Source organism: Neolamprologus brichardi, chromosome 17 (genome assembly GCF_056152115.1).
Source record: "Neolamprologus brichardi isolate AB-2024 chromosome 17, ASM5615211v1, whole genome shotgun sequence".
Taxonomy (NCBI): Eukaryota; Metazoa; Chordata; class Actinopteri; order Cichliformes; family Cichlidae; genus Neolamprologus; species Neolamprologus brichardi.
Window position 1 is genome coordinate 17,000,547 of NC_142120.1, and position 26,649 is coordinate 17,027,195.

Consider the following 26,649-nt stretch of genomic DNA (forward strand, 5'->3'; position numbering starts at 1 on the left):
TCCCTAATCTCGTGCAGTCTGACCCATTTCCCAACAATGGTGAAAGTAAAGGGGGAAAATAGACAAATGCGTCAGTCAGACTTCCCTTAACTTGATAAAAGACTCATAAAAAAAACAACATCCGTTGGGTAAACAGCTTGATGTAGTGTGAGATGAGGTCGTATATCTGTTTTAAGCTCTAAAAGGACATTTGATCTAGTGGAGGAGCTTACCTACTGATGATAATGTTACCCTCTTGTCCTTTTCAATGTCTTTCTCTCTAATGGGCTTTAGGCGTGCTGGGAATCATTTTTGTCCTTCGCTTCACTTTCTCCTTCTCTGAGGTCTGCAGTGCTACCCACATACTCGCGTCTGTTTCCTTAAGAGTCACCATGATTTAAAGAATAAAAGAAAATGTTCACTGGGCTTTAACGATGAGGCTGGCTCATTCAGTCGCCGGCACAGGGCGCGGCCATTTTCCTTATCTGTCTCCCAGCACCTTTAGGAAGGCAGCGAGCGCATGCTGACACAAACAATCCCACCAAACACACACACACTCACACAGCTGCGCACGTCTTCATTCAGGCTGAAGACACATGCTGGAAAATCTTGTAGGCTGTTGCTGCATCCTGCAATAATTACATGAGGCTGGATTCATTACTGTATAATGGTTTAATGTCCCTCGGTGCCTGCCACAGGATTCTGCCCGCTCATCACACCTCATTGCTGCAAAGATTAAACAGAGATGAAAGAGCAGCTTGTGGAATAAATCCACTATTTATTTTTTAAAGGATATGGCTAAATTAGTCTAACAAAGAGATCTTTCTCTGTCTGGATTTTTGCTAGAGTAAAATATGCATTTAGTCATTTCAAGGAGGGAAAGAAAAATTAGGTTTAAATGTTTTAAGCTCCTCCCACCCGATGAACATATTCCAATCACTTAAATGGCCACAGGTGTATAAAATCAAGCACCTAAGCATGCAGACTGCTTCTACAAACATTTGTGAAAGAATGTGTCGCACTTAAATTTGACACCAGGGGCGTTCTTTACAAGCTTCCAGATGTGACAAGCTCAGAGTAAGATCACTATAAATCTGCACCAAAGACACCAAAGGGCAAAACAGCAGTATTTGACGCCCAGGTGGACTGGTGCTTTGTTGTCTTCTGCAACCTGTGAAGACGTTTTGCTCTTTATGCTGTTCACCTGTTTGGGCCTAAAACGACTTGTGTTTAGCCAAAGTTAGCAACCACATGAAAGATTTTTAAAGGATCAAAACAGAGGCACAGGACTCTTGTCCCAATCCTCAGTGTATACTACAGAGATATTTTGTGATTGTCGCAATAAAAGGCAGTAGAGGTGTGCATGAGTGCAAGTGTGCAGGTCTTACTAAAGGATGTCGGGCCCTCATGCCATCCTCATCCTTGTGGCGTCCAGAAACATGTACACAAGCTGTTCCACCTCAGACACTGGACCTGCTGGAGGGTTAATGACTTTCTACACTCCTGTCAAGTGTCCTGGTATCTGCTTAACACTCTCCTTGAAATTGTGCTGGGAGACACAACCAACCTTCTTGTGATAGCACATATAGAGCAGTAAGGAGTGATAAAGACACAGCAGTGGTTTGTAACTGTCTCGTTGTTGTCTCTGCACCTGTTTTCACTCTCATTTGCACCGAAGCAGCTGAAATAGATTCACAATAGTTTGTGCCTTCTAAATGTGTTATAGTAAGCATGTATATCAATTGTTCCCTTACATACATTTTTTAACTCTCTGTGACACAATAATGTCCATCAGGTTCCTCGTCCGATGGCTCGACTCCTGCTACACTCTTTGGGCTGCAGCGAGCAAAGGTTGTTCAACTCCATAGAAGAACAAACACTACCTTTGTAACTAAGCAACAATAAGCACTTGAGTAGCGGCATTTTAAGAGTACAAACCATTTACAGAATTATAGTAGGCTTTGCTCTTTATTATAATGATAATCAATAAATTAGCCTTCACATTTGTTGTTTTAAAGTCTCTTATAGATTGTATTTGAAAGTGCAGCATACAGCACTTACGTTTCTATAATAGGAATTAAGTATTCCATTAAATGTTTCAGTCTCTTATAGTGTCTTGTTAATTGTGCGTAGAGTGTACAGAGCTGGATGGATTTCATATCAAGAAAACAAAAACAAGTGTACTGTAAGTAACATCCATGAATATACTTAAATACCATGTATCATATATAAGAAACAATGTGAAATAATCTTACATTTGAAATATTTTGTATTTTGTACTGTACCTAAACAGGAGTATGTATGCAGATCTCCAAAGCAAAAATGAAGAACAAGGGTGGACAGTAGATAAGCATCTGAGCAGTTTACTTCACAAAGAAGGAAGCATCATTTTGCGACTTAACTGGCAGCAATGAATTTAAAGAAGAAAAAAAAAGAGAAATAGGCTTAAAGAATGATCTGTCACACCCAAACAAATTGTTTTCTCCTTTACAGACCCAAAGGAAATGACGGAATAGATTAAACGACAAGACCAATTTGTATTTTTCAGACATTTGTTCCACAAAGAGACAAATGCCGACTGAGTACTCTTGAATTTAATAAGCACAAGCATGCCGGTACTGGAGATTAAGCTGGGATTGCTTTGTTTCCTGGCGCTGTGTAAGGTCAACAGCCTCTTGACAATGTGGACATCCAATCCTATGCAGCTGCACAGGCCAAGTGTTCGCTCCAATTAAAGTCTATTAGAAGTATTGCATTTCAAATGAAACGTAAGTATGCCCACAACTCCACCAGCATGTGTAAGCATCCGAGTGTGCAACACCTCTCCAGAGATGTGCAACACCCACCGGCAGATGTTCTTCATTAATAGTTATTACCCATCAGCCTGACATGTGAGAGTTGAGGATACATTGCCTCTCTCAGCTCTTTGTCTACTACTTACTTTAGTGGCTGAGAGACAAGCTGAAGTTATATCCACTTTATACTGAAGCCCTCCTACAAGAAGATAGACATTACACTGCACACTCTGCCTGAGCTGTGCTGCTGAGAGATAATGCAGACACACTAATTGAGTGTTTTGGAGGTTGCCAGAGTGCTAATAGAAGTTTTGGGGTAATAAGGCGGTGAATTGAACAGGCTGCCTTTAGTTTCTCACCTCTCTGTTTCCAGAAAAAGAAGAAAGGGAAGCTGCTTAGAGACAAACAGCAGCAGCTGTGTGCAGTAACACTTTGATAAAAGGACACTTGGCAAAAGGTTTTAATAGCTGTTGGTATTTTGGATAGATTTTTTTCTTTTAGTCAAATTTTATTCTCCAGTTTCATAGACTGCCAGTGAAGTAATGACTTATGCTTAATATACTGCAGGAAGGATTTTTATTGAGCTGCTCACTGGTCTTTATATCACTTCATTTAAACTTCATTGGGTGTGCTAATTCTCATCCAATAAGCAAAACAAGCATCACGCACTTACAGGTACTTCTCGTAACTCTGCGGGGAGCCTTGGCAGCGGGAAATACCCGGATATTCGGCGTGCGTGGGCTGACATCTTTCATCTGTTCCCTATTATTAAAATAAAAATATCCTGTCTCAGAATGATGCTGAAAAATACCAGTTTGTGCGTTTGTTGAGTCTAGTCTGGATTACTGTAATTCATTATTATCGGGCTGTTTGGAAAGCTGATCTCAAACACAGCAGCGAGAGTTCTGATGAAGACTTTAAAATATACCATATTTCTCCCAAATTAGATTTGCTTGACTGACTCCTTCCAGAAAATAAAAACACAGAGTTTAAACTCCTGAATGGTCAGGCTGTGGTGTATCTTAAAGACCTCCCAGTAACCTATTATCCAATTAGAGCACCCTTAGAGATTATTGTAGAGGCATTACATAGCAATGTAAAACAGCTTGAGGCCATTGTTGCTGTGAATTGGCACTATATTGAACTAATCCGCCTAAGTGTAGGGGTGATGTGGAAAAAGTCATAATGGCCATCTTAGCAAATATATATTAGCTCAGTCAGTAACATTAGATGATTATTTCTGCTTATAAGCTATACGGCACAGGTTATCATTACCGGCTTTTATTTTACCGGTATAGAAGAAATGTTGCATAAACTTCTGATTTACACAATTTGGATGTCAGAAAGAATGGCTCATTGGCTTCACCTTTGAGGCGTGGAGCCTGTGTCTATCTGTAATATGCATTTAGAGTGGAGTGTCAAACATAAGGCTGGAAGCCAGTATTGTCCCACTGCAAGGCTCTGAAAAATGTGAAGGAAGGCATAAATTTTAGACTTTTAAGTGTATTTTCATAACTTTTCAACTGATAAAGACCTGCTCTATGGCCATTCATACTACACCAAAGTAAATAAGTAATAGATAAACAATTAAATGACAGAAAGTACCTGTTTTTCATTGTTTGCTACTAGAGATGGCACGATACCACTTTTTTATGTCCGATACCGATACCGATATCATAAATTTGGATATCTGCCGATACCGATATGAATCCGATATGTGTTTTTTAATCAATAAAACTTTTTTTAATATCTTGCTGCATTTTGTATAAGTTTATACTCAAGTTTAAATAAATAACAACACTAAAGCTATTCTGTTATACCTGTATGTAAAAAAAAAAAAAAAAAAAAATACACTGCGCCCAAAATATTTCATAGTTCAGTAATACCAATCTAATAAACTTAAACCTGCTCCATCCTTCCTATTCTGGTATTTTAAAGAGTATTTAGCAGAAATGTTAAGCAACCTAACTAATAGGGTTGCAAACTCCCAGCAAAAAAAAAAAAAGGGAACTACCCCCACCCCCACCTCATGATGCTTAATCGATGTAATCAAATTTAATTTGATGCAGGGAGGAAAATGCACAGAAATAAATTATTTTTCAAGAATAATTAAATAGATTCAACATCTTTCTTCAACAGAATTGCAGACTGCACAGATGGTATCTTCCCAAAGGAAAAAGTACTATAGCTTACTAGGGTCTATTAGACTTAACAGTTACTATATACAGTAATGGACTTATATATATATTTTACATCAGATTAAAACTTTGGGTGTAAGAGTCAGATAATTATTTATTAAAAGCTAGATATTTTAAATGAGAACAAGAAAGAAAAGTATGTCTTTGTGCCCCCTTTTCCCTGTTCATGCCCTATCGGCCCCCCTGGCTAAACTTTGCTAGATCCGCCCCTGCACAGTTACCAGCCGTCAGCTATGTAGAAAACGATCCTGGTGTAGAAAGTAATATTAAACAAATTCTAACAACAGCTTATCAAGCTTAATAGTGCTGCTGTTGTTCAGCCGCTGGTTTCCTCTTTCTGGTGCAAAGTGGGCCAAAAACAAAGAAGAGAGACGGACTCGCGACAGAAAAGCCGATCAGCTGATCATTGATCAGTTTCACGTTTGAAGTAGGAGCGGGAGAGGGAGGGGGAGAGAGGCAGTCGCTCCATATATCGGTTGTTAAGCTTAACGCGGGAATGCTTTACAAACATTCAGAGATGAACTTACACACTTGCTTTACTTCTCTCTGGGAAAACTTCCTCGGAGATGAAATGCTGGTTTGGTAGCAAAGCTCCACACAGCGGCTCTATCACGTGAGGCACACTGCTGCAAAGTGCTACGGTTATGAGCCGAGTTACGCCATGTAGCAAGTTTTGTGAGGTGCTTTTTTTATATTTAATGGATCGGATTACATTTTTTATTTCTCGCCGATATCCGATCCAGGAATTTGGGTCAGTATCGGACCGATACGTAATATCGGATCGGTCCATCTCTATTTGCTACATAAATTTCTAAAACAAAAGCAAGCACAAAAACAGACAATTAACTTTTTGTAATGCTGTCAATTAACCAAAAAATTCAGTTTTATAATTACAGGACAGTCTGTGCAATAAGCTGATTGATAGATAGATAGATAGATAGATAGATAGATAGATAGATAGATAGCATATATATCACTATAATTCTAAGTAAACAGTTGCATGAAGGTACAATATAAAACATGTTTGGGATCTTATGCCTGATAGGTGTGTTCACCTGTCACAGACAGAAAAGATATTATACAGCTTTATAGAGAACAGCAGGAAATATTTCCTGAAGCGTTCTTCATGGTGGTGAGGTTGAATTCGTCTGAGGGAGGAGGCCCACCATTTCAAATGAGTTTTACACCCCTGCTTCTTGGCTTTTCTTGACAGTGGTTTTAGAAAAGGAAAACAGATAGGAATATGTTTTCATTTTGAAATGTAACTTTTCTTATCCTGTTTGGACCTCAATAGCAGCAGGTCTCTACTAAGGCCTTACCCATAAACTTTACATTCAGTTTGTTGCATTCTTTAGAACCTTTATAAGCTATTAAGTAATTTATAAGAAAGTTAAACAATGCTGGTAGCATTTGCACGACAGTGGGTTTCTGTCAGTTATTCTGACATGAAATCACTTAAAAACAGCCATCATAGCCAAAGAATAAACGTTAATGACTACTGTGGGGATCTCCTCACGTTTCCTCCAACACAACCTTTTGTCATTTCCCCCAGCATCACTGTGATTAAGTGCAGCCTCGCAGTATTACCGTTGTCTTGTTAAATATACAGTATGTATTTCTCTTTGTTACCAGTGCTTATTTACATTGCCCACACAATTTTCTCTTCATCACATTAACTGTTGCTGCAGTGCACATAAACACAAATGTACTTTTGATTTGATTTGCTGCTGTGCTTTGGTGAACAGCTGCACAAGTCTTTTCCAGCTGTACTGTAATTGTCAAGCACTTAAAAAAAAAAAAAAAAGGAACAAAAATAAGCCCTCAGCTGAAATATGAATGGTGCAGAACTATTTAAGCTCATTCGACACAGTGCATAATAAAGACATAAGAAAGTTATTTATTACACAGTGCCGCAGTCTGCAGTAGGGCTTTTGCAGATCTTCACAGAAGAGCCATTAAAGTCCCTAAAAGAGCCATTAGAAAAAATAAAGTGGCATCCATTTAGAAGTCCCCTCCTGTGAGTTGGAAAGATGATGACAATAGGGAGTGAGAGATGCTATGTGTAATGTACTGCTCCATTTCCACAGACTGGAAGTATCTGGGAGAACTAAGATAAGATGATGAGGCAGAATTAAGCTGGTTTCAGAGATCCCTTCAGAGTGACATAAGTCATTGTCTTGTACCACTTTCCCTGATTTTCTTATAGTTGTTAATGAACAGATTTATTCTGGGGATAACTGGGAGCTGTAGTCTTTTTTTAGTGTGTGCGTATGGGGATTTTGTGTTGGCGTTTCTTTGCTTTGGATCTCACTCATCAGTCCAGAAGTGGACAGTTGCCTGCAGCAGACTGGGGCTTCTGTTCATGCCTTAATGGACAGAAAGAAGTAATCATGTTGGTCTCTGTGCACCAGTGCTATTAGATACAGAAACAGTGCAGCGGCAAGCACTTGACCTTCCTAAACAGAGATTTCATAATATTTTGCAGCATCTTGCATCATAAGACACTCTTCATTTTTAGTCAAAATGTCCTCCAGGGCTTCAAAAATGGACATTTGACAAAAACACTAGAAATCAAACTTTACTATTGTAAAAACGGGGTGATCATTGTAATTCACAACTAAATATTTCACTATGTCCGTCCTTCCAACCCCATCCTCACCGGATCCTGCAGTAAAACAGATGGTGTCATGCTGCTGCTGCCTTCAAGTGTTCTTTTAAAGTGTTTGCCTCCAGATATAAAGTCGTTTTTGGTGCAGTGACTGAATAGAAACTGCACATTAGGTAAGTTTTGTGTAGTCTGTCAGTGAATTTGCAGTGTATGTAAGACTCCTAAACACTGGAGAAACATCCGAAATTACATGAATTGATTTTTTGCTTTGAGGGGGGATGATTTTACAGTCATGTCTGAACCACAAACTGTGGGTTGGATGATATGTAATGTACTGCTTTGGGCAGACAGGCTGCTGCTTGTGGTTCTGTGGACTTGCTGATGTGGTGCAGAGGAACACAAGTCTGTGTCCTACGGGTAAAAGACGTGGGCTTAAACTCTACTGTGTGGCAAATCCTTTAAAATGTAACACCCTCCATTTTCACTGTGCATACTGGGAAATAAGAATGAGCTCACACTTTTTTTCACATTTATTTAAGGTTTCTTTTTGTTGCATTGCTATTGTTATGTTCTGGTGGATAGACTGTATTTAAAAGATGGCAATTGTATTATCATCCATTGCCTCAATTTTAGCATTTTCAGCTCTCGTTTTAATTTAGTGGCATCAAAAGTGACCACATTAGTGAGGTTTGTTAGCAATATAAACTTCTTGGATGGGCTGTACCGCACAGCAAGATGTCATATCGGTGAGAAAATCACATTAACCCTTTAAAACCGGTCGGAGCGGGCACGCTCTGTTTGGCTTAACTATTTTTAAATCCCGGTAGCTCTGCAACCACGTGAGCTAGCGCAATAATTTTTTTTGCATATGAAACCGGAGGAGTTGTACTTACATCTTATGCCATCAGCTTGTCCTAGGTCACGGTTTCCTTCCACATATAGCTTTGCAAAAACTGCATAAAAAGCGCTTGCAGCAACAAAAACATAATATTCCAGAAACACGCTTTGCCGATCCAATCAGCTGTTCATAACACTTCCTACATTGGATTAGACGTCAGCGCGAACTATCGCATGTCCGCCATGACCTGCCCGAAACCGGAAGTGACGTCATTTTCGCGGAAATGTAGTTTTTTACCGCCCGGGCCTCAATGAGCCTATACTGGTGTTTTTAAAAGTTATGTTTGACTTTATGACTTTCTGTGTCGTTTCTGGGATGCTTAGGACTCATATTGCACTGCTGGAAATAGTTTATTTTGATGCATATGCTGCTTTTTTGCAAATTTGCACTATAATATTTATTTTCGTTTTTCCTGCAGTGTATAAAAATTGGTGTATTTCAAAAATAAAACTATGAAGACACTCAAAATAAATTTCCTGTGGTGGGAGACTAGTTTGTGCAACTTTTTTGTATTTACAGTTTTGAGGGATAAGCCTCTTAAATTTCTCTAACTAGAAATATATGTTAAAAAAACAAAAACGATTTTCAATTTTTTTTGTAGTTTATTGCACTTTTTTGCAATTTATGTAATCACTATGCATTTAATTCATACATATTATTAAAATCTACGCTGTAATGGTTGTATTGATGTATAGCAACTTGAAATGCTCCCAAAAATGGCTCCACAGCATGTAAAAATATAATATAAGCTCTGGCGGACTTGGTTCTATGGTAGGTCTTAAAGGGTTAAAAAGCTCTAAAAGGAATCGACACCACAAACATGCCAGAAAGAACCAGTTCAATGACTTGAGAGGTGAACTGGGCTCTCAGCAGGTGATAGGGTAAAGAGCACAGTCAATTGGGAGGAGCTTAGAGTCGAGTTGTGCTCATCCACATCGAAAGGATACCAGCAACACAGGAAGCTGTGATAATGCACAACCTTACTTTTCTTCACCGTGACGCGTGGATAGCAGAAATGTTCATCCCAAGGTTTCAAAACAAGACGTCATAGTACTTTCTATAGTGGCCAAATTTATACAGAGTTTGGTGCTGACACTGTATGTTCATCATAAGATGTGCTTTTGTAATCACATAGCTGTTTGATTCAGTTTTAGCTCCATAGCTCCAAATCATTCCCATTTAATAGCCATTAGTTGGATGCTGATATGTAGCTTTTTGTGTGCCAGCACATTTTGTACTTCTACAAAAGCTGCTTTATAATATGTACCATTTTTATGCTCACTGCTTTGGTCAGTATATTTTTTTGCATCAATTCAAGGAAGCACGAAATCTGTAATATATCAAGTGCTGTACTGATGCCTGGTGCTTCAAAATGAATGAATCATTGTGTAGCATTCGCAGCGAGGCACTTCATTTGTTTTCTCTCTTTTTTTTAATTCCCTCTGTCCCAGCTTTCCAGTTAGTGCCCCGCTGCTTCTCCGTGTTGCGATTTATCCATCAACACAAACAGTCTCATTTCACAAAGAGTTCAGTTTATAAAAAGATAGATTAGAAGATGGATCAGTGCTCCCCTTGTGACTAACCACCCTCTAGTCCCCTCTGTGGAGCTTGCAGAAATAACACATTTGGATATGTCTTTATCCTTTTGTTTCACTCCTATTTGGCTCATCATGGGTTCACAGGTCCATAGGCTCAGCAGGTATTTTTTTTCTTTCCTCCAGATGGCTACCCAGCTTCTGATCACATCCTAGCCAAGCTACTAAAAACCTGTGACTTTGTTTTATTAAACCGGCAAGCTGAGAACATTAATATATGCACTCCATGTGTCCACCGATCCCCTGTCTATTCAAATACGGACTGCTATGACCTTTCTTCACGTAACTCATATTAAATGTGTCTGCTGGTGATAAATTTCCACTTGAGCTCTGCTGGTAAAAGTATCTGCTAGTTCTCTGTTAATGACGGCATGTCCTGTAATCAACAGTGATTAATAGGTGCCATGGAATTGCTAATGTGCCCCACAGGGAGAGCTCTGAGCCGGTCGTATTACCAAGCGATGATTAAATGTTCTCGGTTTGGCCCCCGGGGAGCGATAGGCCATGACAGTGTGTCAGAGGACGGTGAAGGAATCTTCCATCTCAGACTTCCATTAGGGAGCACAACAGTCATCTCACTGTTATAAACTTGGGTCACATTTAATAAGAAGTTAGCTCATGTCACTTTGTCTGCTTCAATTACACACTTGTTTGCTCATCTTTTTTTTTGTCTTTTCTATTTGTTGTGATACATATTCAGAATTCATGGCTCATAGCGTTACTGTTTTGGTTACTGCTGTCAAAGTTCTGTAACCCGCTCACCATCGGACAGCACAAAGACAAAGTTAGCTACTAGCTGGTGATTGTGTCATATCTTTCAGAAGCTAAACCCCCCTCCAGATATTTCCTTTAGCAGTTAGTGGAGGACAAACACGAAATTTAAAATGACTCCTACTCCATATTAATGATTCTGCAAAGCCCTTTTTGAATGACATTATTGTTCTCTGGGGACTTATAGTAATTTGTGATAGTTGTGGCTGCTGTCTGTGATCTTAATCAGCGGTCCCCAACCCCCGGGCCATGGACTGGTACCGGTCCATGAGTCGTTTGGTACCAGACCGCGATAGTTGAGGGTCGGGTGTGAAATTTATGGTTTTCAGGGTGCCTGATTGCTAATAGCTACTGGGATTATAGCTTACACTCATCAGGAGATGTCAACAGCCCTCTGCTTGTGTTACCTGTTGAGAGAACATGGTGCCACGCAAGCTAAAGAAGCACTTGGAAAGCAAATCCCTTCTGAGAGAAACTTGGTCTATTTAAGGAGACGCTGGATCTGAATCAGAGGCAGCAGGACCGTGTGTTAGACTGCGTAAAAGTGTCTGATAAGGTGAAGATGGCACAAATGAGCTGTAAAAAGTGCTTTCATCCGAAAGAACTGACAACATGTTAGGTGGCGGAGGCTGTTTTGAGCAGCTAGAAAATAGATGTGCCTTGACAGTTTGGCTTACCTTTAGGAGTGCCCACTGACCTGCCATATTTTGCCAAAACAGAGGTCCTGTGGTAATAGTCCTCTAGGAATCTGGAAATTTGTTTGGAGTGTAGAGTAAGAGTAAAAGAGTAAGAGTAAAGGAGTAAGACAGACACTGTAAGAGAGAGACATGATAAATATGTAGCAACAAAGATGGCTGCAGAGTGCCAAGACTTTCTTTTATAAGGATTTTGAGTAAGCTTCTATATAGCAATGTTCAAGCTGACATTTTTCTCTATCAACAGGCGCAGTAGTTATAATGTGACAGTCTGCAGGGTAATGCCAGATCAGTGGCAAGCACCCAGAGACTTTCCTGTCAGCTTTTTTTGCCACATGTGGGCATAAAGTCTGTAAATTTGATTGAACTACATACTTTTCATTTCCCAAATGTGCAGCATAAAATCCAGATGTATGGAGCTAATTTCCAAATTACATGAGGCATCTTGGTAATATTAGTCCCATGTAAATAAGCCTTATGATGGACAATTTAAATGACGATGTTACACCAGTTACTGCACTTTGTGTATAACTTTTAATTTCTATCTAACTCGATTTAACCTGTAACTGCTACAAACTCATTACCTTGGGGCCTCAACTCCACTCCCTCGAGTGGGATGGGATAAAAAACTGTCTGATCCATGTTTGGCAGCCAATCTCAAAAGATTATGTTAAGATTAATAAAAAACAAAAACATGATGTAACACTTCAGTATGCTGTTTCCAACTTGTTTTTGAACCGGTTTAAAGATAAAGTGACTCCAAAGGCAGCCATGCATCTCATCCATCTCATTATCATTAAAATTTTTTGGCTCTTTTGATGGATTTAAGCTTGTTCCTACCCAGAGGGGCCTCCATGCTGAGTAGCTACGGGATATCAGTCTCCTGTATATGCGGTCAAAATACTATCAGAACTCACATTAATAATTTCTGCTGCATCCTCCCTAATTCTGCAACGAGAAGGGAAAAAAAGTTTAGGAAGAACGTTTATAGGATTTTAGATCATAATGAAATTCATGAACGTCCTCCCTTCTGATTGTGTGATAATAAATATAAGCTACAGTGTAAATACAGCTTACAGACAGATTCACGCAAATTAATCATTAAACATAGAAGTATACTTCTAAGAGTAAAAATAAAGTGTGAAAGGGACGTTTGCACTCTATTTTAAAAAATAGCTACTGAATAAGGAATGGATTATTTATTACACAATACAACACTGGCACTGCCTTCGTGTTAAAGTCTCATGAAGAATTCAGACTCTGTGATATAAATGTAAATAATTTCCTAATATAGAACCCATTAAACTCAAATCAAAAGCATATTGACGTTACCACAGAGTATGATGTCTTACTTTTTGTCAAATATCAAGAGTAGGATTGGCATTATTTTACCAAATATAACACCATTTAATCACTTCGTGAAGCAAATTATCTAAATTCCACTAATAACTTAAAATTTTTTTTAAAGTTTTGTTCTCGTACATTGCATAAGATAAATGTATCACAGTTAAATTGCATCAAAGTACAGACTGTTCCCAGTACAATAACTCAAACCACATTCCCTGTGGCTACTCGTTATAAGAACATAATTGCATTGTGCTTTATTGTACCTGCTGAAAAAACTTCGAAGTGAAATATCCTCTAAAAAACAATCTGAACCTTGACAGAGAAAACTTAATCTGGCCCACATACTCATGTCAAACTGAGAAAACAGCCAATAAATTTGACATTTAAAAAATCTGTGTTGTTGAGATGTCAACATGTAGCAAGTGTTATTCAGGAGAAACAGCTACACTTTGTGAGTCTTTATACGTCGATGCCAGCAGGCATTCTGTAGTTTTTAATAAAGAAGCCCGGCTGAGTGTGTGGTATGTTTGAACTTTTTTCTGGAGTGAGAGGTGTGAAGGTTTTTCTCTGTAAAAAGTTGAGGTTGAAAACGTCAAACCCAAAACTTGCTTTAGTTATATACTGGTTAATGAGACTAGGTGAGTGATTGTGGGGACTTTCTTCCTTGCAGTTCTCTCAGCATGATCTCTGGTCCAGACTGGAGTGTCTCAAGAACAATTAGATGAATTGTTTTTTTTGCATCATCACTTCAAACCTTTCACTGATCCTGAGATATAACCCAACCTCTATTGGATGAAATGTCATATAACCCCCACACCATCACACTAACAGAAGCCTGAATCATTGATACAAGCAGGATAGATTCATGCTTTCGTGTTGTTTGCACCAAAATCTGACCCTACCATCCAAAATTTGAGACTTATCACACCAGACAATGTTTTCTGTTGTTTCTGGTGTTTCTTGTTCTTTACTGACAGGAGTGGCGCCCGGGGTGGTCGTTTTCTGCTGTGTTATTCAGAGATGTTCTTTTCCATACCTTGGTTGTAATGAATGGTTTCCTTCCGATCAGCTTGAAGCAGTTCTGGTATCTGACTGCTGGTAACCGGATATTTTCTCCTGTTCAAACCATTCCCTGTAGAGACGGTTGTGTGGCGGGGATCTCAGTCGATCCAACAGTATCTGAAAATACTCAGACCACTGTGCCTCGCACAGAGAACCATGCCATGTTCAGAGTTATTTAAATAACCTTTCTTCTTGATTGGTTTAATTTTCAGCAGGTTGTCTTGACCATGTCTGCACAACTAAATGAAATGAGTGGCTAATAAACTGATAAGTGGATCTAGAATAGTGATCACACCATGTTACCAGCAAGCAAGCACTTAGTGATGGTGGTGAGGAAGAACTCCCTTTTAAGAGGAAGACACTTGTGACAAAAACATGCTAGAGGGTTAGACTGAAATAGAAGACATTGTATTGTCTTGCATTGTTAATGTTTGTACAACACTGTCAACCTGCTTTCATGTACAATAGGAATTCTTGCTGTTAGCCATTTAGTGTTAGCTACTCGTGCAGAGCAAAGAGCACAAAATATGAAAGGTTGTAAACTTTTAATGATGCTACATTTATGTTTCTGTGGACTCTGAGGTGAAACAAGTTGTTTGTATAACAGAATTTAAAGTTTTTGTGACAAGTTGTTACAGCAGAAAGTTTTTCCTTTATGCAGAGTCACTTTTTTAATACGGGTAATAAGGAACAAAGTTTTGCTCAGTAATGAGTCCTTCCAAAAGGGAAGGACTTGGCTCGGAGAAAGAAAGACACTAAGCTGTCCCTTATGATTAATTCAAATCAGATGAAGCATGAACCTCATAGGAGTGTTGCTTAGATAATTACAGCAAAGGAGATGGGAGCAAATGTTGTCCTGCTGACAAAACCAAAGTCACAGGAACAATTAATGAAGGCAAAGAAAGCTTGATTATCGACTCGGGCGTTGGGTTTTGCTCAGAGGGACAGCAGTGGTTTAAGTATTTGCATGGTGCCTGACTCTAATGTTAAATGTGGCTTTAAAAAAAGAGAGAAGTGGATTGTTATTTATGGATGTAGATTGGCCAAAGAGATCTGCTTTTGCTCAGCAAGCTCTGCAAACACATGGGGAGTGCTGTCAGTTAAAGGAGTTAGCAGTTCTCTGCTCCCCTATTGTTTCCTGCAGAGTGTTTCCCAATGTAAATGCATGCTTCAGTCATCTCGGTTTTCTCTTTTTTTAATGTTTATTAATGCCTGACTTCTCCTCTTAATATTCAGGCCAGTGTCGCACTTTGTTAACATACAGAGAGTAGCTTAGGGACCTGGAGTGGAAAGGTTTTCTATGCTCACTTTATTCCGCCTGCTTGAGGTTCTAGTTTAACGCTACTGCGATCCAAATATACAGTAAACAGCATCTGAATACTGATGAGTACCACATTCAGAAAAAATGCTAGAGTTTCTGTGTAGCTGCAAATAATGACTGTTTTTGTGCTTATTTATAAGATATGTAGTTTATTTTTAATAAGCCCTTGTTATGCCATTCCTTTTTCCCCTCTCATACAGTATATATACAATGTTGCAAGAGTGGATGCTCATATTACACAATGAAATTGAAGTCTGTTTGTGAGGGGCGACCAATCAGCAGAAAGAAGGCTCAAAGAGAAGGTAAAAAGCCCAGAATAAGTAATAAGTCCAATTCAATTTATTTATACAGCGCTAAATCACAACAATTGTCGCCTTAAGGCAAGCAAGTCGTCTATAACATCCACTGGTTGGGTCTGTCAGCTAGATCTTCCAGAATGAAGCTTTTAAGTTTTATTTTTGTATCGTTTTATTTTGGAATCACAGGACCGGGCACAGAATAGGACAAAACATGGATACAGAGCAATCATACGGGTGTAAACACTAACATCAGTGTACAGGTGGTTGTGTGTGCTGTGTATGCCGTGTTTTATATGAGTGTGTATGACTGCTCAGTCTGGACCCATAATAATAATGGAGGGTGCGGGGAGGTACTGGTGATGTGTCTGCCCCCAGCCACTGGCACCAAGATAAGGTCACCATCAGGTGGTCAGGCAGTGACTCAGCATGCTAAGGTCGGCCAGAGCATCAGTTTTGTTGTTTTCTAATGAAATTAACTTTTCCTCTGTTCTAATATTTATACTCTTTGGGATTTATTTGGGTTGTTTAGATTTATAATATGCAAATCACTAGATTGCTGGCTGACCTTGACAGCAGGGAGTTGACCTACTGGAAGACTTGTTCCAGGAGAGTAGTCGAGAAAATGTTAATGTAACTGGACTTAATTTTGTTGCCCCTTCTAGAGTTTCACCTGCAGCATGATAGATCCATATACCATAAAAAGCATAAGTAGATAAAATACCAAGATCATATCTCCACAAAGGGTGAAAATCCTACATACCTCACAGTATGTAGAAAATTTATTCAATGGTAGAAAACACTTACAAAAATTCCTGCATCCATTGACTGCAAAAGCATTTCTGAACTGGACCAAACCCAGCTGGACTACCTGTGGACTACAAGGTGTATCAAAAATAAATAAATCCGTTTTCAAAAGGCTATATTTTTTAAAGTAACGGGTATAGAAGTTTGCAGTAACTTTTAAAGTACATGGCTGAATATATAGTTTTGCATATAAAACTTCCAATGTTCACAAGTCCTCAGTGTCACCGCCCCCATACGATAATGAAACTTGTCCCATACTGTTGTGAGCGTGTCTGAAGTCACTGCAGCTATTGCTGTTGTTATGATAACTACCGATATCCACATCAGAGTCAAAAATACGTTATTTCTGACAGTACGCATTTCGATTGTACGGAAAAGAATTAGGGCCACTGGAAAAAAAAGTTTGCACATTTTTTCCACAATGCTCAGAAAAAAACTCGGAATTATGAGATTAAAGTCATAATTCTGAGAAAAAAGAATTCTGACTTTAATCTCGGAATTCTAATACAAAGTCAGAATTCTTTTTTTTTAAATTCTGACTTCAATCTCAGAATTCTGACTTTTATCTCAGAATTCTGATTTTTTTTTTCCCTCAGAATTCTGAATTTAATCTCAGAATTATGATATTTTTTTTCTCAGAATTCTGACCTTAATCTCAGAATTCTTTTTTCTTGGAATTCTGACTTTTTTCTCAGAATTCTGAGATCCATCCATTCATCCATTCGCTACCGCTTATCCTTTTCAGGGTCGCGGGGGGTGCTGAAGCCAATCCCAGCTGTCATAGGGCGAGAGGCGGGGTACATCCCGGACAGGTCGCTAGTCTGTCACAGGGCTAGAATTCTGAGATTAAAGTCAGAATTCTTTTTCCTCAGAATTCTGTTTTTTTTCCCCTCAGAATTCTGACTTTAATCTCAGAATTATGATTTTTTTTTCCTCAGAATTCTGACTTTAATCTCAGAATTCTGATTTTTTTTCCCTCAGAATTCTGAATTTAATCTCAGAATTATAATTTTTTTTCTCAGAATTCTGAGATTAAAGTCAGAATTCCTTTTTCTCAGAATTCTGATTTTTTTTCCCCTCAGAATTCTGAATTTAATCTCAGAATTCTGTTTTTTTTTCCCCCCTCAGAATTCTGAATTTAATCTCAGAATTATGATATTTTTTTTCTCAGAATTCTGACCTTAATCTCAGAATTCTTTTTTCTTGGAATTCTGACTTTTTTCTCAGAATTCTGAGATCCATCCATTCATCCATTCGCTACCGCTTATCCTTTTCAGGGTCGCGGGGGGTGCTGAAGCCAATCCCAGCTGTCATAGGGCGAGAGGCGGGGTACATCCCGGACAGGTCGCTAGTCTATCACAGGGCTAGAATTCTGAGATTAAAGTCAGAATTCTTTTTCCTCAGAATTCTGTTTTTTTTTCCCCTCAGAATTCTGAATTTAATCTCAGAATTATGATTTTTTTTCCCTCAGAATTCTGAATTTAATCTCAGAATTATAATTTTTTTTCTCAGAATTCTGAGATTAAAGTCAGAATTCCTTTTTCTCAGAATTCTGATTTTTTTTCCCCTCAGAATTCTGAATTTAATCTCAGAATTCTGTTTTTTTTTCCCCCTCAGAATTCTGAATTTAATCTCAGAATTATGATATTTTTTTTCTCAGAATTCTGACCTTAATCTCAGAATTCTTTTTTCTTGGAATTCTGACTTTTTTCTCAGAATTCTGAGATCCATCCATTCATCCATTCGCTACCGCTTATCCTTTTCAGGGTCGCGGGGGGTGCTGAAGCCAATCCCAGCTGTCATAGGGCGAGAGGCGGGGTACATCCCGGACAGGTCGCTAGTCTATCACAGGGCTAGAATTCTGAGATTAAAGTCAGAATTCTTTTTCCTCAGAATTCTGTTTTTTTTTTCCCTCAGAATTCTGAATTTAATCTCAGAATTATGATTTTTTTTTTCCTCAGAATTCTGACTTTAATCTCAGAATTATGATTTTTTTTTTCCTCAGAATTCTGAATTTAATCTCAGAATTATAATTTTTTTTCTCAGAATTCTGAGATTAAAGTCAGAATTCCTTTTTCTCAGAATTCTGATTTTTTTTCCCCTCAGAATTCTGAATTTAATCTCAGAATTCTGATTTTTTTTCCCCCTCAGAATTCTGAATTTAATCTCAGAATTATGATTTTTTTTCCCTCAGAATTCTGACTTTAATCTCAGAATTATGATTTTTTTCCCCTCAGAATTCTGAATTTAATCTCAGAATTATAATTTTTTTTCTCAGAATTCTGAGATTAAAGTCAGAATTCCTTTTTCTCAGAATTCTGATTTTTTTTTTTCCCTCAGAATTCCAAATTTAATCAAATTAATTTTTTTTTAAACCGAATTCTGGAAAAGAAGAAAAAAAGACATGCCCACTTTTTTTCCCATTGGCCCTAATCCTCTTTGATTGTTACTGCTGAATGCCTGCGGAATTAAAGCACTTGGAAACTGGATTATTCAAATTTGAAAATAGGAGTTGAAATTGTAGTAATAACAGCTGCAGTAGCTGTAGAAGTAGCCTTCTTATTTTTCTCCTCGTTCTTTGGGCGGCTTCCTTAAAAATACTCAGTTGCTGGGTTTGGTAAGTGTCCATCTTGGCAGGATTGGGATTGTGGTCATGGTTAAAAGAAACCACCAGTGGTATAAGGCTGATGTTTTGCTGACCCATCGAGCAACCTGAAATTCATCAGCCTGACAGCAGGTCAAACTGTGATTTCTACAGCTTTTCCTCAGCTCCTTTAGAAGCTGCCTCAGAAATGACCGTACCTCATCATGTCTAACCTCAAAACAAGAGATTTATAGCACCGCTCCACTTGAACACAATCACGGAAGCTGAGTGTGTTTGCCTCGTTTTCAATTATTCATTGATGTGTTTAATTCTTTCTCGGCCGTCTATGAGGCTCCCCGGGGCCTGAGTGTAAACAGTGCTGTGAGCAGCGCGCTCTGTTTTCGTCTGGCTGCCTGTGAACTCTGTCAGAGGCCTTTAGTTTGACAGATGGAGAACCTTAGGCTCAGATTCACCGTGTCAGTCTGTCTGAGGAATGAGATTTCAAGACAGGGCAACTTTACTCAGACTGGATATTTTTGGAACAAACAATCAAACTAGATCAGAAGGCGATGTGTTTGCTGTTATACTGAAGCTCAGGGCTTCCGATTCTCACACATATACGTGCATCATCGACCTTACCTCAGCGTCCATATTCCTCCACAAGCCTGGAGCCTCCAGTATTCCAGTAAACTGAGTAAACAGATGTAATTAGATCAATACGAGTATCATTTTTTTCAGAGAAATCAACCCCTCAGGCTCACACTGCAGTATTTTCCCTCTCAGAGCTGCATCGTTACTCTTAAATGCATCGCTAACGACCTCATCTATAAACTGCTGCGACGCCGTCTAAATTAGAGAATCATGACTTCCAAAATGTCAGTGCTAAATATCTGCTTCTGCAACACACGTCACGAATTTCAGAATTTGAAATTCATACCTCCTCCAGTGCTTCAAAACTATTTGAACTGTAAAATTTCTTCTGACTCTCTTCTGCTCCTGGTTCCTGCTGTGCACAGACACAGCTTGAAAGAGATCACACCAAAATGAACGGACCGCATTCATGAAGAAGAAAAAAATTAGTATAAAATGTACCCTATGCTGCCCTCAAAAAAAAAGTATTTTACTTAATCTCTCTAGGTGTTATGGTTTCTAATGCGCACAGTTATTCAGTTGTAAGCTTTTTTGCGCAACTCCTCAGGATCATTAGAAAGATGGTACATGAGTTTCTCATTCATGTATAAAATGAAGTGGGGCTGCAGCCCCGCAGACCTCTGGTTATCGCCCACATTTGCAGATATTCAAACACATCTGGTGTTGTGCCCACTGACAGCTGTGCACACAGAAGTAGAGAACATCATTAACCATATATCTGCATTCAAGCCAGTAAAAAACTACTCTCAAAATATTCTCATTCCTTTTTTATTCAAGACATTTGGGTATTCATTTACACTTTACTCCTCCGATAAAAGCATCAAAGGGCAAACTGCAGTGATCCGTGACTGGATTCTCAATATGTGTCATGTATTGGCTTTTGTGAAAATAATGTGAGCTACCGCCAACACAGTTGAACTCTCATTATGTTACTAATAGAGACATCAAGATAAACTGAAGTCCAGCAGCAGTGCTAGCTAACTGTGGGGATACATGTGTTTTTCAGTTTATTATTACGTGTGGCTCCATAATGTGGTGTTTTAAACATTTTCCTAGCAAGCAAATATTACAGTTTGATTCCAGGAGGAGATACGAATCCCTTCGAGCTTGCATCACTAAGGGCTTAAAAAATAGTCACCAATCTGTTGACTCATCTCTAAAGGCTCATTTTATGGCTAACTATACTTTCATGCTTTCGAGAAAAATAAAATAAATCAAATAGCCTAGATCGAGAGAGGAGTAAGAACGTCAAACATCCATCAAACCTGTCTGCATCACAGGTCTTTAATGATAGCTTGTTCATCGAGCAACAAATGAGACAGAATTAACACTCTGGTGAATATAAATGGTTTATCAGTGTTGTTATTTAAAAACAAGCCGTGGTTATAATAGCCTCTGTATGCGAAGGTGAAAGTCTGCAGCTATCAAACAAATGTTGGCGTTAAAAAACAGAAACTTGATATTTCTCGCTTTGTCTCGAATCTTCATCGACGTTCCTTGGTTGTGACAAGCTTTCCTGTCAGCTTGAAACTGTTTGGGCGTTCTTCTTTGACCTGAAATCAACATGACATTTTCACCCAGAGAAGCGCTGCTCACTGGATGTTTTCTTCTCTGTAAACCCTACAGATGGTTGTGTGGGAACATCCCAGTTTGAATAACCTTTCCTCATCAGGTTGTCTTGGTTACGAGATACCTTTGATTGGATGATCAGAGATTTACGTTAACGAGTAGTTCACTAGGTTTACTTAATAAGTGTAGATGTATTTAAAGTCTATATTTTAAAAATATAGAAAAGGCTTGTAGCTCTTCGTCCAGCCAAAACCGAGAGCCCATCTACCAATCTGACATTCACTCATTCAACCCTGTTCCTTATAACAAGGCATTCACAGTGTTTTTAAAAAAACCCCGTACTCATTCATTTTAAATTTAGCACACACATATGCTCAGTGACACAGATCCTGCAGCTTCCCTGTGACTCTGTGCATCATCACCCAGGAAAACACGGGAGAAAAATAAGTGCTACAGATAAAACGAGGACAGACTGAGAGTGAGAGCACACATGTCTGAGTGTGTTTTCACTGAGAGAGACCCGATGTTTGTAAGATTCATTTCAAGGCAGTCATTTCCCCACTCATGATTGTGTGGGCACATGTGTATGACTACACGTAGGCTGAATCAGAGGGTGTGTGAATGAGGGAGTGCGTCATCGTGAGTACTTTTGTGTCTGAGGGTTGGAGTAGGAAATGGGTTTTTGCTCTCAGAATGATATGTAAGACTCTTATCCGTGTAGTACACAGTGTTATTATTTCATCCTTGATAAATTACAGTTTGTTATTTTTACGTCGCCCACCACGCTGCCACTGATATATTCATAAATTCCCTCCAGGTGATTTGGTCTCCCGGGCCATGCACCACCTCCAGCCGCTGCACATCAAGAATGCCAGCAACGGGACTCCAGTCCACCAGAAGGCCAACACCACAGTGCACTGGGAGCCCGAAGCCCTCTATACCCTGTGTTACTTCATGCACTGCCCGCAGATGGAGTGGGAAAACCCCAACGTAGAGCCATCCAAAGTCACCTTACAAACTGAGAGGTGAGTCCAACAGAGGCTTCAGACACTCGGGGAACCAGGTGTTTTGTACTGTGACCACATTCAGGTTAGCTCAAAGAGACCATCCAGCTGACTCAGCTTAATAGTTTAAATTCTGTAATCCCAGGAGAAAACTGAATAATCGATAGCATTTTTAAAAGATGAGCAATAATGCACAAAACATGTCGTCCTGGAAGCAAAACATCCTGCACTTGTTAACCTGGCCCGTTGAGATTATTTCAGTAACGTCTCCTCCCACTCACCCTGTCTGTCTGCAGTAATGACTTTACTTTCCCTGTGTGCATGTAAAAGGGCAGGAGTCTTTTAGTCAGCAACATGGGCTGACAGCTGAAGCAGGCAGGTAAGGAGCTTGGGAAGGCTCCAGACTAACCTTACTGAACCAGCAGTTTGGGATTGCAATGCATAAATATATCTCAGAGCTTCTCAGAAATACTCGGCCTGACCTCAGGAGGTGCAGATAAAATCTGAGGTCTAAGGGTTGGTTTCACCCCAAATTAAATCCTCACAGCAGCTAAACCACTCTTGCATTTGAGTGCTATGCATGTTATTCAAAATCAACTCATTAAAGCTAAAAAGTTGGTATTAGATCTCATGGGGCCAGTTTCTTGTCATATTATAAATGTGTCAGGCGATTTGGTGATTCTAAATTGGCCACAGGTGGGGATGTGAGTGTGAGTGGCTGTCTGTCTCTATGTGTTAGCCCGGCGACACGTCCACGTTGTATCCAGCCTCTCACCTAGTGTCAGCTGTGATAAGGCTTCAGTCTCTCCTGAGACTTTAAGTTGGATAAGCAGTTGAGAAAAATAGATGGCTGGATAGAGTGCAAGTGGCAATCCACTAAAGAAACTTGCTGGGAAAATGGTAAGTTAATGTGGCTTGGGTTTGTCCCTCCATTTTCTTTCCTTTTTAGAATTTGAATGCTCCGTCTACGCTATAACAAGATTAGCACATGGCTTTTATTTCTGCTCTCAGTTGTTTACATGGATTTACCACCGACTGGTGATAATCTGAACAAAGACAGAGAATATACTGGTTTATTTCCTGGGAAAAACTGATTATGGGTTCAAGAAAACCAGTGATTGTCAGCAACAAAATGCAAAAAGAAAGCGTAATGTGTCAAAACTTTTAAATGGAACTCGTCTTGTGTTTTGATCAATTTTGCACAGTAAAAGAGCTTAAAATGAGAAATAGTTATTCCTCTGCTTTAGTCAGTTAACTATGCTCAGCTATTTTTAAAAAATTCATAGCTATTATTATTTCAAAATTATTCCATAACAGCACAATTGTTGCACTTGATTATTACAGTGCTATCTACCTGCTAAAAATGCAAATTGGAGCTTCATCAGTTCTGTGTATGGAGAGGGAAAGAAAACGAGAGACTGAGGAGTATTTTTGTTGTTTGTAACTGTGGTCATATACAGATAATAATCTACCCGCTGTAACACCAGGACATAAGTGAATGGATATCATCTGAACACGTAAAGTCATGGCCTTTCCCCAGCTCTTTATTCTTTTTTCTAACATCTTTATGATTCTATATCAGTTTCTATATTTGCAAGTTTACTGGGAACAATGTTGTCTAAAAACCACCCACATTAGTACACTGGTTTGATGTGAAACTGGTGTATCTGCAATGGGAAAATTAACTTGAAGCAGATACTGTTGTAAACGATGGATTGAGTTTATTAAGCCGTTTAGGTCAGATTTAAGCTAAAGGACCAAGAGTTGTACTTTTACTTTGCATTGCTTAGTCTCATTTGACATTATTTTATTTATCTTTTCCTGTTTTCCCCGTCTTTGTTGTTTTACTATTTGGATCTAAAAGAAGTTGCATAATGTTACATGTCTCATACTTTTGAATTTAAAAAGAAAAAAGAACGTGGAAAGTTTAGGCTCCAGTCCTGCAGGGCTAAAGACAAGTCAGTGATCGCCGGGCAACTTCTATTCACTAGGGAAAAGGTGCATTCCCAAATTGAATTGGGAGTTGTTGCTTGAGGTTGTTCAGTGAAATTGGTTGCACAAAGCTTGGTGTACCAAAAAATAGAACTCTGTTCACTTTGCCCTTTAGCAGATTGCCACAGTTCAGTTTAATTCAATTTAATTTTGTTTACATAGTGCCAATTCACAACAACAGGTAAAGAACCTAGAGTAATACAGAGAAAACCCCAACAATCAAACAACCCCCCTATGAGCAAGAGACAGTCGAAAAGAAAAACTTCCTTTTAACAGGAAGAAACCTTTGCCAGAAAGAGGCTCAGGGAGGGGCAGCCATCTGATTGGGCGTCGCAGGGGATGGCAGGTGCCTTTGTTTTGGTTGGCTGGCAGACAACAACTTGTATGCAAATGTTAGACAACTACATACAGGGCGGTAGTAAAACTGTGAAGAGTTCAACAGTATGTTTGTTCTTAAAGTAAAAGATTTGCTTCACTGCTTAAGCCTGTTGTTGAAAGGGAGCCTTCTCTGTTTCACTACCACCTAGACAGTAGTTGGTTTAGTTGGTGAGTGTTTGCAGCCAAGTCAGAAACTTCCATGCAAACTATGACCAAAGCAACTGCAAGGAAATTTTTGTTGCTGCATCTTTGCAACCAATTCTACCTGGCATCTGGCAGCAATTCCAGCAACCTAGCAACAAGTGGTTGTCAGGGGGGTGCTGACTAGTCTCTAAGCTTGTGTAACTGGGGTGTTACCAGTAACAGTTGACTAGTAAACTAATAAGATGGACTACAATAGCTTAGCTAATGGTGGCACCTTTTGTCAAAAAATGACATCAGTCTAGTCCAGACAGGTCCAGTGGGGTAGCAACAAACTAAAGGAAATCTAGCACACTCTGATATGTGATCATTTTAGAGAAACATTTTTGTCTACGTGTAGAAGCAAATGCTGTTCCTGGTGGCATTTAGGTATTTTCATCCTTTCAACCACATTGCCACTGTCAGTTTGTGGTATACCAGTTAGTGCAGATGTTCCTTGACCCTCGCACAAGTTTTTCGCACCACAAGCGATCTGGTAAGAAGCTGTGTGCTACTCAGCGCTGACACTTCCCTAAGCCTTGAGCAGATTGATGGGAACCAGAGGGACTTTGCTTGGATGGACGGATGGACAGATATTCCAACATCTTTCTTCCACTCTGCAGAGATAGAAACTCAATCCTGACGACCCCGGGGAGCACTAGGAATGTCAGGCTGAGTGACATGTCAGCAGGTTCAGGCCCCTGGAGAGAAAATTCTCTATTTAGCATTCAACTGAAAGGTTGAAAACAAGTCAAAAAGGGTCTGAAAGACACAGCAGGATGAGAGGAAGACAGAATATGATCAAATGAGATAAGATCATCTTTTTGGGTTATTTTGGGAAACTTCAGACGAGCTTCAGTGAGGTGAAAAATTACTGCTGCAATGACTTTTACACCTGAGCTCTGAATATTTACCTGATGTAAATTTGCTTTAGAAGAAGAGAAATGTTTCTGCAAGACTTCAATTTTTAAGTTTAGTGGTAAGTAAAAGTAGTGAGAGAGCTGCTTTGATGTATTTGGTAATTTGGAACAGACGTTTACTCTTTTACTCTGGCAGTTCTGGCTGTTGTATGTTGCTGCAGGCCAACTGCCTGCATCGATGGATAACATTTCCCGCAGTGTTTTCATTCCAGACTTGGTCTCTCCTCTTTTTCAAACCTTGCAATGTAAAATACATCTTCCAAAAGCTCAGTGAAAAGGGAGGAGCTCTGCATTGTTGCACTGGTCAGCCAAATGCTAAGCAGAAAGGAAAACCCTTCTTTTTTTAATGCAGTTCAGTTCCTGGCACACTGTTAGTGTACAGACAAGGAAAGACTGAGTTATGGAATGAGAAACTGATGCACACACAGTGTTGAGTAGTAAAACGTCAGTATCTAAAAGCTAGTGCCTTGATAAAACATGTGCTTACAGCAGATTTACCAGACGCCTGCATAAACAGCAAGCATAGCCGTCCCTGATGGGTACGGGGCTCGTGTTGGGAATAATTTTTTTCTCTAAGAAATTATAGTTGCTAGAGGGTCATAAGGGAGAAAAGCTCTGAAGAGACCTTTACCGATGGACCTATAATATAATTTAACTGACTGTAACATGAAATCAGCCTGTTTAATGCTTTAAGGTTTCCCAATGTCCATCTGAGACTTCCTCATAGGTTTAAAGGCTTTGAAGGAAAATATCCTGTGTTATTATCATTTAAACTGGGATCTGGTGAGTCAAAATTACTTGTAACTCGATCAGTATTAATGATTTCAAGTATCCTGAATAGCTTAGTTTATAAAGAGGATATAAAAGGGTGTATAACTATAAAAAGGAGAAAGCTCGCTAATGAAAACCATGTGAGAGAAATGTTTTTGTAATTATCTACAAATTATCCTCTTCAGAGAGTAAGACACTCCAAAAAGTATATATTAGCCAGGGTTATTC

At 39.2% G+C, this 26,649-nt stretch overlaps 1 protein-coding gene across 2 annotated transcripts in view; it reads left to right on the plus strand.

The window, feature by feature from the left end:
- Positions 1-26,649, plus strand: part of LOC102778455 (ankyrin repeat- and BTB/POZ domain-containing protein 3-A) — a 249,547-nt gene that overhangs the window by 173,550 nt on the left and 49,348 nt on the right. For both annotated transcript variants that reach the window (XM_006780877.3, XM_035908257.2), the window contains exon 3: positions 21,994-22,201. In XM_006780877.3, coding sequence (XP_006780940.1) covers positions 21,994-22,201 — 208 coding nt within the window. The remainder of the gene's footprint in view (positions 1-21,993; positions 22,202-26,649) is intronic.